Source organism: Vipera berus (genome assembly GCF_964194415.1).
Source record: "Vipera berus genome assembly, chromosome: 5".
Lineage (NCBI taxonomy): Eukaryota > Metazoa > Chordata > Lepidosauria > Squamata > Viperidae > Vipera > Vipera berus.
In genome coordinates, this window is record NC_138207.1 from 55,169,226 (window position 1) to 55,181,479 (window position 12,254).

The following is a 12,254-nucleotide window of genomic DNA, read 5'->3' on the forward strand; positions in this document are numbered from 1 at the left end:
GGAAGGAAGGAAGGAAGGAAGGAAAAGAAAAAGGGAAAGAAAATAAAGAACGAAAAAGAAAAAGAGAGAGAGAGAGAGAAAGAAAGAAAGAAAGAAAGAAAGAAAGAAAGAAAGAAAGAAAGAAAGAAAGAAAGAAAGAGAAAGATTCAAGTCACCTTCTTCCAGTAGTCAATTTCACAAAGCAATTTCATTAGTTAATATCATCTTAATCCCATGTAGCCTCTTTTTATATACTTATTTTTGCCTAGTGGCATGCTGCAAGTAAAACTAATAGAACCATTATACTTGGCAGTGCACCGAAGCTGTGATTACAGTCATAAAAACAGAGAAAAAGAGTATTTGGGGAGATATATAATCAGAGGATAAATGGGATTTGTGTTCAGTATGGAGAGGCTGATACACTGACAGGATGTAACAATCATCTATAGCCTAGGATTTGGTACTACCCTCTCATTCATATTATATATGAATATATCATATATCATTGCATTCTCATTCATATCTGAATTCTGTGCTAATATGACATTTTAATTCCTTCATCTAAAAAGCTTAGAATAGTGGAATTAGGCATCAGAAATTAATGGCAAGATTATACCATTATTAATGGATGTGCCAGTTAGAGGATATAATTTTTTAAATTCTATTATTTTCCATTAAAAACATTAAAGCTCTGACTAATTCTCAATAATAGAGGTGTCTAGCTGAGTGCAAGGTTAAACATATAGACATATAGTGACTCCTAGTTAAATGTAAAGACTTAGACACACACATATGTATTTGGTAACACAGAGTTGTATCCTCACTCTCTAATCTGCCACATATTTGGAAGGATACATACATGCTAAACAGTGCTTGTCAGTAGGATGCCTAGTTGGTCTGAATGCCTGTGTGTAGAGAATGCATAGGCAATGACAACACACAACAGGAAAGGATGCAGCCAAGCAACCTAATGTTGCCATAAGGTGTGGCTGACAGCAGTTGTTTCCAGTTTAGCTAGTATAGTCCCATAATCTCCTTCCATGTTTGGTGCATGCCTTCATATTCCTTATTTACATATTTTAACAAACATATATTTCCGATAGGAATTTTTCCCCAGATTAAAGTTTATTGAAAGAACCTTATGGGAAATCTATAAGTATTTTTGTAGAAAGAAAATTGAGCAATATGGTGCTATAATACTGTGAGACTCAAGACAATCTTAATTGTGTTTAATTCTGTTCTTCTGTTTTGTTTTTTCCATTTGTAATAATGTACACTCAGTGGATCTGATTGATATCGTATATCTTATATCCTTTACAGAAAATATCCTCTTGACTTCAAAGCAGTCTGTTTTTGTTTCGTGTTTGCAAAAGGTAGTATCTGTTTTACCTTATTATGTGATGTGACAAGCTAATGTTTCACATTTCATATCTAGCTAAAATGACAAGTGTTCCAGATGGATATTAACAAGCAAGTAATTTTGGCTGATGATATTAACAGTGTGTGTTTGTGTCACTTACCAAAAAGTAAATAGCCTGTACATTTTTTAAAATATTATTGGAAACAAAAAAAAGTCTTATAGAAGCTAAATGGGTTAAGAAATTGGTTTCAACTTTCATAGAATAGAATCTACTTCATCTGAGGCATTTAATGAAATGGGCTATAAACTACGAAAGCTTCTAACATGCATTCTTCAACCATTATCCTCCCAAGCAACTTCTATAGCACACAACCAGCACAATCAAAGTATGTACATGCTAAAATCACCTTCATCTATGTGAAAAATTATCATTGTGTGTTTCTCAAGGTATGCTTCTGTTGTAGAACAAAAATTGGAGATTTCAGAACAATCAGATTCACATGTAATGCTAAGTCCTGGTTTCTTTCACTATAATTGAATAAAACCTAACTGCTTGACATGAGAAATGCACTGATCACTAATCTACAATTTATATACTAGTTCATGGCTTTAAAAATGTTCGAACCCTACCAATAGGGTTCCATCTCATAAATCATGGATGGCTGACTTTGTTGAATGCAGTTATTTTGTCCTGGGTTAAAACAGCATCTCAGGATTCTATTCTTAATCACATCCTAAGAGCTTTCAAACTATACAGCAATATAACAGTCCTTCTGTTAACCCACTGTGCCTAAAATTGGTGTAGAAGCAGAATAATTGTTATTATACTACTTGCAGTGCTAGTTTTATCTACTATAAAGATTTGCAGTGTTCAATGGAGGGCCATATTTCAGTTTCAGAGGGGAGTATTGAAGCTGTAAAATGGATTGGAAAGCCATACTATGCGTAATATGATAAGGCAAAGTTAGGGAAGGGAGTTTGGAGGGTTTCTGTTTCTGTTTCTTATGATATGCCTATATTAGGGTTTACATTATCATTCTTATGTATTTCCCACCTCATAATGACTGAAAATTGTGTTTATTTAGAAGATTCATAAGGGAAAACAGATAAAGCAGACATTCAGATACTCTTGCCAGAAAGGCAGAACAGATTTCTGAATCCAGACAGTGATACAGACCTTTCTTGTAAATGGATTCTTTGTGGGCTAGATCTTATCATTTTCTTTTTGCTCTCTTTCTTCACAGAGACTCTCAACTGACGCTCAAACAAAACAGGAAGCCAAAGTTCACTAGCTTAGTGGGGAAAGAGATTTGTCAGAGAACAAGAAGTCAGTGCTGTTAAATCAAAGCTCAAGTGTCCATAGTGACAGTAGTCACTTGCGGCTGTGAATCCTAAACTTGGAAAAAGGCTGCAGCATATCCCAGGAACAACGTCAAGAGTTCTCTATCCAGAAGAGTGCATGCTAGGAGCAGCTAAGATCCTGCGCAGAACCCTCCAATCCTAGGCCTATGGTTGAGGACTCAAGACTAAGGAAAACAAACACCACCAATCTATCTATGTCACTGCAATGTTAACTATCTGTGAAGTGATTTTTCTGCCAGAGATAAAATGGAAACATTATTACCATTGCATAGCATTAACATTTCAAAAATGAATAGCACATTTTATGACATTTCAAATAGGGCTCCTAGAAATGCCTGCTAATATTGTAATTTTGGTTGATGCCTTTATTTATTATTTATTTTATTTATTAATTAGGTTTCTATACTGCCCTATTCCCGAAGGACTCAGGGCGGTTTACAGGGCAAAGTTAAAAACAGTTACCGTATTTTCCGGCGTATAAGACGACTGGGCGTATAAGACGACCCCTGACTTTTGAGAAGATTTTCAAGATTTTTCGTCTTATACGCCGGAAAATACTTACATGCCAGTTGCCAAGTGTCTGACACAAGCCCGATTCAGCCCCATCTGATGCAAATGGTGCAAAGCCACCCTTTTGAAGCCCAAAGGGGCTTTTCCTTCCACCCACCATTTGGAATACATGCAAGAGCTGCGTGCACACGATGCGCTCTTCCAGGCCAGACTCTGCAAACAGCACGCCAGAAGCCACAACCACCGTGGGAACTCTGAGTCCCTGCCTTTCGGCAGCCTGCACGGCCAAGCACGATCCAGCTTTGAGATAGCATTTGCAGACGGAGCAGCCACCGCGTCTGGAGCCAAGCCCCGCCCAGGAGACGGTTGGCCAGGCGGGCCCGGAAGACGCGCTAGAGAGCCGGGCTTGGGGCAGCCATGCCGAGGCCGGCTGGCAAGGGCCGCTGCATGGTCTGCGGGCAAGAGGGGCGCCAAGTACCGCTGTTCCGCACTCCGTGACCGGGCAAGCGATTCTTCTGGTCGGCGCAAGTCAGGCGGTGCCTCGGCAGGAGCAAAGGTGCTCCCTTCCTACTGTCGAGCAGCGCGCCTCTGGGGACCGCCTGCCCCTCCTCTTTTCGGGGACCTGACAGCCAGCATTGGAAGCGCCAGCATGGCCAGTCCTACAGAGAGCAACGGCGGTGGCTGCAGTAGCCGCCCCAGGAGCTGACGAGAGTTTGCCCTCCATCACCCGTTCGCCATCGGCCGCTTAACCACGGGTCGCCATTGCCTACCTCCATTCACCCAGCGATCCTGCCGTCCAGCAGAAAAGAGAAAAGATCAGAGAGGTGAATAGTATTTTCCGGCGTATAAGACGACTGGGCGTATAAGATGACCCCCAACTTTTGAGATGATTTTCATGGGTTAAAAAGTCGTCTTATACGCCAGAAAATACGGTAAAACAGTACAAAGGTTAAGATAAAGTTAAAATTAAAATAGGATTAAATAACAATAGCCCAAATTTAAAATTTAAAATTAAAATTTAAAAATTTAAAACCCCTCAGTCCAGGCCAGATAAATCAAACAACCAGGTTTTTAGGTCCCGGCGAAACGAACAAAGGTCGGGGGCGGTCCGGAGTTCCACAGGCAGGTCATTCCACAGGGCAGACGCGCCCACAGAGAACACCCTGATGTTCAGTATGTAAACCTGAAGGCTATTACTCTTCTGTCTCAGTTGTTATGTGGTGTGAATAAGACTGACATGATTTTAGGGTTTCTTGAATTAGAGAATCTGTATAAATATATTTAAAATAAACAGTCTTGCTTTTTCTAACCTGGCATCCTCCAGATATGCTTGGCTTGCTTTTCAGCCACTGGCAAATCTCTCCCAAAATTTCTGGAAGTTGTGATGCTGACACATCTGGAGACGCATTTAACTGGAGAAGGCTATTATATAGTGCATTATATTAACCAACCCTAAATATTATATTGTTATTTAAACAATATAATAATGTAGGAGTTATAATGTTAAATAAGAATCAGGTAGTTTCAAATACCTTATTATTTTATATACAATTATTAGACATGCTTATTCAGCCTGTGTAATCTCCAAGGTGTTGTCACACATCTAATCAACCTATCCATAAAAAAAACCCTAGTTTCAAAAACCAACAGCACCAAAAGCAGAAGATTGGCCATTCTAAAAAGTACAAATCTAAGTCACTCTTTCTGAAAAACAAAAAGGGACAAATGAATCATTTCTGTCAGGAGATTTCAGAATCTAAGCCAGATTTCTTGAACCTGGTGTCCTCCAGATGTGTGAAATTATTGCCAGAAGTAACAGCCAGGATGCCTGTGGAGGAAACAGTTGTTCCGTCATCCTGGCCTATGATGCCTGTTCCCTTCCCCAAGAAACACGGAAGGACTGGAATAACCCTCCTGCGAGATTCATCCCCTTCCTCATCTTGGCACCAAGAACTTAAGAGGAATGTGATTTTGAGAAGGACCCACATTTTAAGCACTCAGTTTGAATTACCTGAAGCCATGAACTCTTGAATTCTTTTTTTCTTCTACTGAGAAACTGCACAGCAGCCAAAAGCTGTATTTCCTGCCCACCTCAGATATAGGCACAGTTTAGATTTTCATCCTCACCTTAACAATGACATCTGAAGGGGGCTGGTATAGGATCAGTTCTGTTCTCTTTCCCTGATTCTGTGTATGGTTTCCAAGTGGGAAACATCACCTGCAGAATTCAATTTATTTTGAAATATTGTGAAGTTAAATAAAAAACAGAACAGCAAAGAATCCAAAAATCTGACTCAGAATAAAATATGCGAGACTCTTTACATGGCCTTAAACATGTCTAGATTTATTTCCGAAATAGCTGTGTCCCCCAAGTCAGTATGATGCAGCTCATATACAGTAACTACAAATGCAACCATAGTACCCAGTCCAGCTTGGCTTCGTAGCAGACAAAGGATTAAAGACCCCTTGCCTTGCATTAGGATTCTGAGCCAGATGGGAAAATAAGCTTCATGTTATGTGCAGTGTTTCAATCATAGTAATTAAAAGCATCCACTCAGATATTATTTGCTCCAGGAGAAAAACACCAATGCTAATGTTAGCTGATACCCTAGAATAAACAGGAATCTGGAAGAGGGAGCAGTATTGAGGCCACAGTGTGGAAAGAATCATTTAAACAAATATTTTTTGATAGCATGATCTCTGTTTTGATATTTCTCTTTCTTGCTACTTCTTTTAAAGAAATAAGCCATGGGAACTATAGTCACACATTTCATTTACTTTGGCTCTCAGCCATCTGTATTCACTTGGAAAGAGAAGCGTTATAAGAGCAGGATACTGGGAATTCTGGATGGCACTGATGTTAAGGAAGCATCTATATAGAATGATTAATTCATTACTAACATAGTCTGGCGTATCTTCACTTTCCATTCACATGCAATTATTTTCTAATAGAGGGTCTTCTAATACAGGCTGATGGAGAAGATAATTTATTGTGACATTTTTCTCCTTTGCCAATGATTAGAGTTATTGGATATAACTATAAGGTGGTGAACCCTAGTTTATTAAATAATGCACAGCTGACTGGATTTTTGCAACATAGCAAACTATAAATCAAGGGTTAAAGAGACAGAGTCTCTTTGCACATATTGAACCAAGATCAAATAAAACACATTATTATATAAACAGATCTGTGAATATGGTTGCTATCTAGTCTATAAAATACAACAGATTCTGGGCTGCCTTGAGGACACTTGGAAGGGCAGGACACTCTTTTAAACAATTAAAAGAGTAGCCTGTGAAATGGGCAAGAAACTAAGCCAAGGGCATTGGTAAGATTTTCAACGGGTCATTGTATCACTGGAATATCACTGTCTTTCTAGGAGCCTAATTGCATGCAAACAAAGAGGAATGTGCAGATGCAGTTATTCTGATTCATGCACCAGAATACTGCTTAATAAGACTTAAATTGGCTACACCCTCTTTATCTCACTCCAATATTATACAATGTACTATTAATTCATAATTCAATCATTACATTTAGTCTCTTTTTATCATATAATGTAGAAAATGATTTCAGGTTGTCTCTTTTTTCATTTATGAAATCCTTGTGTTGTCATAATAAGCCACATGGGCTTGCCAGAAGACAAAGAGAAGAAAACATGATTTTTTCCACCACCTCTGCAAAACTTTGTAAGGAACAACTTGGAATCTAATTCCATGGAAGATAAGGTTATCAATGTCTACCAATCAGCCAGGGTAATGGCCAAGGACTAGGGCAATCCACATTCAAGTCCATTCTTAGTTAATTAGGTTAGGACGCTGAGCTTGTCGATCGGAAGGTCGGCAGTTTGGCGGGTCGAATCCCGAGTGCCGCGTAACAGAGTGAGCGCCTGTTACTCGCCCCAGCTTCTGCCAACCTAGCAGTTCGAAAGCACGTCAAAATGCAAGTAGAAAAATAGGGACCACTACGGTGGGAAGGTAACAGCGTTCCGTGCGCCTTTGGCGTCTAGTCATGCCGGCCACATGACCACGGAGACGTCCTCGGACAAGCGCTGGCTCTTTGGCTTTGAAACGGAGATGAGCACCGGCCCCTAGAGTCAGAAACGACTAGCACGCATGTGCGGGGGAACCTTTACCTTTACCTTTACCTAGTAACTTTGGAGCCAATTATTATTTCTTAGCCCACCCTGCTTCACAAGATGCTGTTAGGGGTCAGAATTAAGAGAGATCACCAGTAAAAAATGCCTTGACCTTAGGAGGAAGGGCAGGATGCAAGTCTAAGAAACAAATAAGCAATAGTGATCTACATTCCTTCTATCCTGTGTGTAGACTTCCTATACAGCAGCTGTTGGCTTCTGTGCGTGGAATGGAGAATGTTTGGGACAGCTAGTTTCAAAACTAAAACTGCTGCCAGAAGTAAGAGCAGATGAGGTGGAGGGAAAATTCCTTTCATCTCCAACAGTCCTGCAGGGCATCAGTTTGGAGAAGATAAAGTAAATACAGCATTGTTCCAGAATGGAAAGCCCCCCCCCCCGAAAAAAAAATCACAGTTCCACAATCGTTGATTGGCAGGAAGAAACAACCCAACACAAGAGTACAAGCTTTGGAGCTCTCCAGAACTCCTGGATTGCTTTTTCTATCGTCTAATTCCATGAATTGATCTGGAAGACGACAAAGCTGGTATTTTTTTTTTGGCGCTTTAGCCTAAAGAAAATAGTGGAAGGTGGAGAAGGCTGATTCGAGCAGTACTGAAAATCAGTCGCCTCTCCGTCCAGCCCCGCAAACACGACACCAACAACTCGCCGCTGCACTGCCCGGAAAAGACGGCGACAATATTTCCCGAGTGTCACCCGCAGGTTAGGAAGAGGCAGCGGCAACTTTGAACGCCCGCTGCCCTCGCCCCCTCTCGAATCCCCCCACTCCCAACTCCCCCGTTCTCGCTAGCCTCTCACGGAGCGGCCGCTGCGCTGCCCAGCCACAGGCAAGAGAAGCGGCGGCGTGTCGCAGCTCGTCTAGTTTCGGCAACGAGGGGCTGCAAAAAGGCCGACGGCATGATTAATCCACCCTGCCTAGACGGGAGGACTTGATCCACGGGAGCCGCGAGGAATCCGAGAAGATGCCCCCCAGGGCCCTCGGAAGCCGATCCACGCCCCTTTCCCGAGAACTCCAACCTTTCAACGCCGCCCCACCTACGGGACCTTTCTTCCGTGGGAAGCAGGCAGCCCCTCTCCGCGCCCGACCCGAAAGGTTTTCCTCGAAACTCCCTAACCCGCCGCTCAGTCTTGGAAAGGAGGGGGGGGGGGACACCGCTCGAAAGGGCTCCCCGGGAACTCGGCGGGGTCGCCAGATCCTTGAGAGCGGCGCCGCCGCCAAGCCCTCTCTGAGGTGGGCGTCCCGCGGCTCTGCCCTCTCGGTCACCAGGCGAGTCCCACTCCGGAGGTAGCGAGGTGGCTGCTCCGGCCTCCCATTGGCTGCTGAGCGCCTGACGCGCGGGCCGCGGGGAGGTGTCCTGGACGCCGGAGCCCGCCGGAGGAGCGCTCACAAACATGCTGCGGCTTCGAAGCAAGTCGGTCGCCGTTCCAACGGCGCTGGCGTGGAGACGGAGCCGCTTCGCCTTCACGCTTCCAGCCTGGATGCCCTAAGCTGACCCTTGCCTCGCTGCACAGCCATGGGAGAGGGATGGCTCTTCTTAGAGGATCACCTTCTCAACCGATCGAACTTGACGGCTCAGGCTGGCCTGAGACCCCTCAACGCCTCGGCGGACTTGGATTTATCTGGCAGCTGGAAAACGGAGTTGTCCCAGCAGTGGGTGGTGGGCATGAGCCTCCTGATGTCTTTGATGGTGACCTTCATTGTTGTGGGCAATGGTGTGGTGATTGCCGCCATTGGGAGGACGCAACGGCTGCAAACTCTCACCAACGTCTTCATCACCTCCCTGGCTTGTGCTGACTTGGTGATGGGCTCCGTGGTGGTATCCTTTGGTGCCACCCTAGTCGTGCAAGGCTCTTGGCTCTGGGGCTCCTTCCTATGTGAATGCTGGATTTCAGTGGATGTCTTGTGCGTGACAGCAAGCATAGAGACCTTGTGCGTCATTGCAATTGACCGTTATTTGGCCATTACTTCGCCCTTCCGCTACCAAAGCCTCATGACGAAGAGACGTGCCAAGATCGTTGTCTGTGTTGTCTGGGCCATTTCTGCCTTGGTGTCCTTCTTGCCTATCATGATGCATTGGTGGAGAGATACAGGCCCCGAGGCTAAGTACTGCTACGATAACCCCAGCTGCTGTGACTTTGTCACTAACAGAGCATATGCTATTGCATCCTCTGTCATCTCCTTCTACATCCCTCTTTTTGTTATGATTTTTGTCTACATTAGAGTCTACAGAGAAGCCAAGGAGCAGATGAAGAAGATTGATAGGTCTGAGGGCAGGTTCTACAATAATCACCAGCAGCACCAGCATCCAGTCCACCAGCACCTGCCTATCTTGGGTAATGGCCAAACTAATAGACGAAAAACATCCCGGATTCTAGCTATAAGGGAACAAAAAGCTCTTAAGACTTTGGGCATCATCATGGGGGTTTTTACGCTCTGTTGGCTACCATTTTTCTTGGTCAATATAGTCAAAGTCTTTAACAGAGGTCTTGTACCAGACCAGCTCTTTGTATTCTTCAACTGGTTGGGTTATGCCAACTCTGCCTTCAATCCCATCATTTACTGCAGGAGTCCTGATTTTCGTAAGGCCTTCAAAAGGATGTTGTGCTGTCCTAGAAAAGCAGACCGGAGGTTGCATGCCAGCACTGGAGAGCTCTCTCATTACCCTGGAGGTTTCATCAGTACCCTGGGAAATACGGCTCCATGCACTCTTGGAGGGACATGGTCTGATTACAATGGTGGCATGCAGGATGGAAGTGACTCCAGCTTGGAGGAAGGGAACAGTAAAATCTCCTATTCAGAGTCCAAGGTATAAAGGTCATGTGGTGAGTGGGATAAAAGAAATGGGAAGGTATGTTGCATATTACGGAGCAAGAAAGGGAGCCAAAACAATAGATAGGACGGCAGGGGAGGGGGACCTTAAAGGAACACCTCGTGAGACTGGCTAATACTCAAAACTCCAGACTGACTTTTCTCAGTTGGAAGAAGATATTATTTACCTGAAGTACAAAGCAGGAGAACTTGTATACAGCATACCTCTTATCCAAATTGAAGGAAAAGAAGAGTGACTGACCACTGGGGGGAAAACGAAAACTATTCGCTTTCCAAGTCATTTTGGATTATTATTTTTGGATTGTATGCTGCAAAGGTGGCAGTGGGAAGGTTAGGTAAGTAGGGAGTGGTGTGCCAGGAAAGGAACAAAAGCAAGTTGCGAGGGATTTGTGAAAAATATTTCAGGAAAAGTTGAATTTGTAGCAAGGGTTCAGCCTCACAGTAATGGAAAAGCAAGGCAGGGCTCTCCTGATACTGAAGGAAATGGGAAGAAGCCCTTGGCTGACAGTTTAATTTTAGAGCTAGAGATAACGCCCTTATAGTTGTTTTTACTATTACTGGGTGTGTCAGTAGCACAAGTAGCCTTTTTTTTGTTGTTTCCTTTTAATTTATTCAATCCTTGAAAAGAAGTGCTGGCCACCTGTTTATCTTTCAGGCAGGAAACAACTTTAGAAACCGTGCATAAAGTCTCTTTTGGAATAAGCCATTGAAACATTTTATAATGAGTTTTGTTATACAGTCTGATCATCCGATGCACGTTTAGTCGGAAGCGAGTTTGATGAAACTTGTTCCCGTTTACAAGTAAGTGCTCATTAGCTTGTAGCCTTGAAAACCTACATGCTCCTTAATATCCAAGAAGAAAGATCCATCAGAAATACTGCAAATGGAGAGTATTTTGTTTTGATCCAATTTCTCTTGGGTTTGGTCCTTTCGCCCAGTGATGTCAGGGGTGAGGGGATATCACGTTTCTTATCATATGAGACATCAGCAGTAAGGCTATAAAACATCTACCTCAAGCTGTGCATATTGTACAGGGAAAATGTGTTTATATTAAACAGCTTATTGATGTATTGCTAGTTAAAGGTTTTTAAAAATAAAATAAAAAAAGAGTCAGGAGTATCTCAATAGACAAATTGTTCACATTGAAAAATGAAAGAGAAAAATTGGCTACAAACACCAGAAATATGACTGCACATTTGAAAAGAATGAGAGGGTATTTTTCTTCTTTTGCACAGTATTAACAAAGTTCTCTCTGTAAGTCTTTCTCTCTCGCATACACACACAAACACACACATTCTTATAGACAAACCCACTGGAAAACAAAGTAGATTCCAACTTGATTTATATTGCTGGCTGATATATTTTTTTAATAACAATTTTATGTGATTTAACTGAGGTACTGTAAGTATGTTCATACCCAAGAATTTCTATTAGTAACTTTGACTCCCAGAAAATCATGTGAACCTTTTGTGAATTTAGTGCTTCATTGTATTTCTCCATTTTTATTTCTGTGCATTTGTGTGTCTGTGTATGCGAGGGACTGTATGCACATGCATTTTATATTGTATTTATATTCTATGGGTGCCGTTTACTACTGTATGTCATTGGTCTACGTGCAATAAAAAACACCGCAGTACAAACAAGTGTATTTACAATGTGTCTTTAAAAGTGCAGGAATTATATCCATTTTTGATTATACACAGTGACTGTTTTTCTGGAAATATAGATCATGTTACCAATACAGTTCAACTTAATGGCTTTTCCTGACATAATTGTCTTTTAAAAAATAAGCTTGCTGTACCAAATAAGGCAGCATTGCTGTTAGACTGAAGACTGTTGACTTCTCCTGAAATTCCAGGGCGAAAAGCAAATCATTTCCAGCTTGCCTATAAATACATTAGCTACTTTTTTTTAACAGGTTCCTTTTATCAATTTAATTTAGCCTGATAATAAAAATACTGAATGAAATGGCTGGACATGGTGCATAAACTGTGTGGATTTCATTTGAGAACTATTAGTAAGGAGAGATTAACTATGCTTTGAGCCGCACAGGCCATAC

At 42.3% G+C, this 12,254-nt stretch overlaps 1 protein-coding gene across 1 annotated transcript; it reads left to right on the forward strand.

Annotated features, from left to right (window-relative positions):
- Nucleotides 1-8,879: 8,879 nt before the first annotated feature.
- ADRB1 (adrenoceptor beta 1) lies at nucleotides 8,880-11,805 on the forward strand (the record flags this gene model as incomplete). The annotated part of the gene is made up of 1 exon (XM_081330018.1): nucleotides 8,880-11,805. The coding sequence occupies one exon, from the start codon at nucleotides 8,880-8,882 to the stop codon at nucleotides 10,176-10,178; it is 1,299 nt and encodes a 432-aa protein (XP_081186144.1). The 3' UTR covers nucleotides 10,179-11,805.
- Between the last annotated feature and the right edge of the window lie 449 nt (nucleotides 11,806-12,254).